Source organism: Octodon degus, unplaced genomic scaffold (assembly GCF_000260255.1).
Source record: "Octodon degus isolate 3935 unplaced genomic scaffold, OctDeg1.0 scaffold00084, whole genome shotgun sequence".
Lineage (NCBI taxonomy): Eukaryota > Metazoa > Chordata > Mammalia > Rodentia > Octodontidae > Octodon > Octodon degus.
The window spans coordinates 11031067-11032622 of record NW_004524660.1 but is presented as its reverse complement, the minus strand read 5'-3'; the positions used below and the strand labels follow the sequence as shown (position 1 = coordinate 11032622).

General features: G+C 65.1%; 1 protein-coding gene across 1 annotated transcript in view; it reads left to right on the top strand.

Annotated features, from left to right (window-relative positions):
• The first annotated feature begins 378 nt into the window (after positions 1-378).
• Gpr88 (G protein-coupled receptor 88) overlaps positions 379-1556 on the top strand; it is a 3611-nt gene continuing 2433 nt past the window's right edge. The window contains exons 1-2 of the mRNA XM_004637004.2: positions 379-836; positions 1056-1553. Of these exons, the coding sequence (XP_004637061.1) occupies positions 1117-1553 (437 nt within the window). The 5' untranslated portion in view covers positions 379-836; positions 1056-1116. The remainder of the gene's footprint in view (positions 837-1055; positions 1554-1556) is intronic.

Below are 1556 nucleotides of genomic sequence, written 5' to 3'. Positions count from 1 at the left end.
GCAAGTTACGGTTTTAATTCCCGCTTGGGGAGTCTCTGGGGGGATTACGCATGCCTTTCCTTACTTATCAAAGGGGTGGGGTGGGGGAGAATTTCAGTTAGGATATAAAGTAATTCTCCTTAAGACTCAGAATGAGGAGACCAGCCCTGGGTACAGGACCACTTTAATTGATGGGAAAAATCTTGCTTCCAGAAGGCACCTTCTGGAAAAACACTGGAAGGCACTCGACTCGATGAAAAACACTGGAACTGTATACAATTTTATTCTGAAGTTGAAGACAGAAAAAAAGAAAGGGAAAATGAAGCAGAGTGAACAATAAGGTGCCTGAGAGGAAGAAACTTGTTAAGCACAGGACTCTGAGCAAAGTATGCTCCTTCCCTTCACAAGTTAACAGCTCTTGAATAATTCATCCCAGGCGCAGGAAGGCTGTCTCTTGCCTGAGTGATGCGCACAGAGCAGGAGAGAGCTGCGAGTGGGTTCGCGCCACCGCCTCTCCCTTCTGAGCTCAGAGCGCTCCTCAGCTCAGCTGCTGCCGCGCCCTCGCCGCCGCGCTGCCTGCCACCGCCCGGCGTGCAGCAGGCGCTTTCCTTTGCAGCCCCTCGGATGCCGCCGGGGAGCAGCGGGGCGCTCGCTCCTGGCACGGAGCCCGGCGGAGTTCCTCCTGCTGACGGCGGACCGCAGGCTCGGCTGAGCGGCGACCTCCTGGCAGCCCCCTCTTCGGCGCGGGCTGAGGACCGAGCCCAGGACCAGGGATCCCACCCCTCCGTCTGACATCTGCCCCGTTGCGGCATCTCTGCGGTCTGCTAACCAGGGTCTCCAGCGGCACGCGGTGAGCGGTGAGTGCGCGCATGCTGTGGTGTCCGGGGAGGGCGAGGTGGGTCCCTGGCCTCGCAGGCGCGTGTCCGGGCGCGGGACACGGCTCCCAGGCGGGCACTTGTCCCCCGCCGCCCCAGTCCCGCCGCCGCGCCCTCCGCCCCTCCTCCAGCCCGTCCTTCCGCCTCCGCCTTTGTGTCGGTGGCACCGGGCTGAGGACCACTCTGCCTCCCTGCCCGCAGGTGTCAGGATGGGCGGCGCCGCCCGAAGCCGACGCTAGGCGCGGGGGTAGCGGCGGCCAGGATGAGCAACGCCTCGTCCGCGTCCACCACCGGGGAGCCGCTGCCGCTGCTCTGCGAGGAAGAGGAGCCGTGGGCGGGCCGGCGCATCCCCGTGTCCCTGCTGTATTCGGGGCTGGCCATCGGAGGCACGCTGGCCAACGGCATGGTCATCTACCTCGTGTCGTCCTTTCGCAAGCTGCAGACCACCAGCAACGCGTTCATCGTGAACGGCTGCGCCGCCGACCTCAGCGTGTGCGCGTTGTGGATGCCGCAGGAGGCAGTGCTGGGGCTGCTGCCCGCGGGCGCGGCGGGGCCGGCGGGGGACTGGGGCGCTGCGGGCCGCTACCGCCTGCTGCGGGGCGCGCTGCTGGGCCTGGGGCTCACGGCGTCGCTGCTGTCGCACGGCCTCGTGGCGCTGAACCGCTACCTGCTCATCACGCGCGCGCCCGCCACCTATCAGTC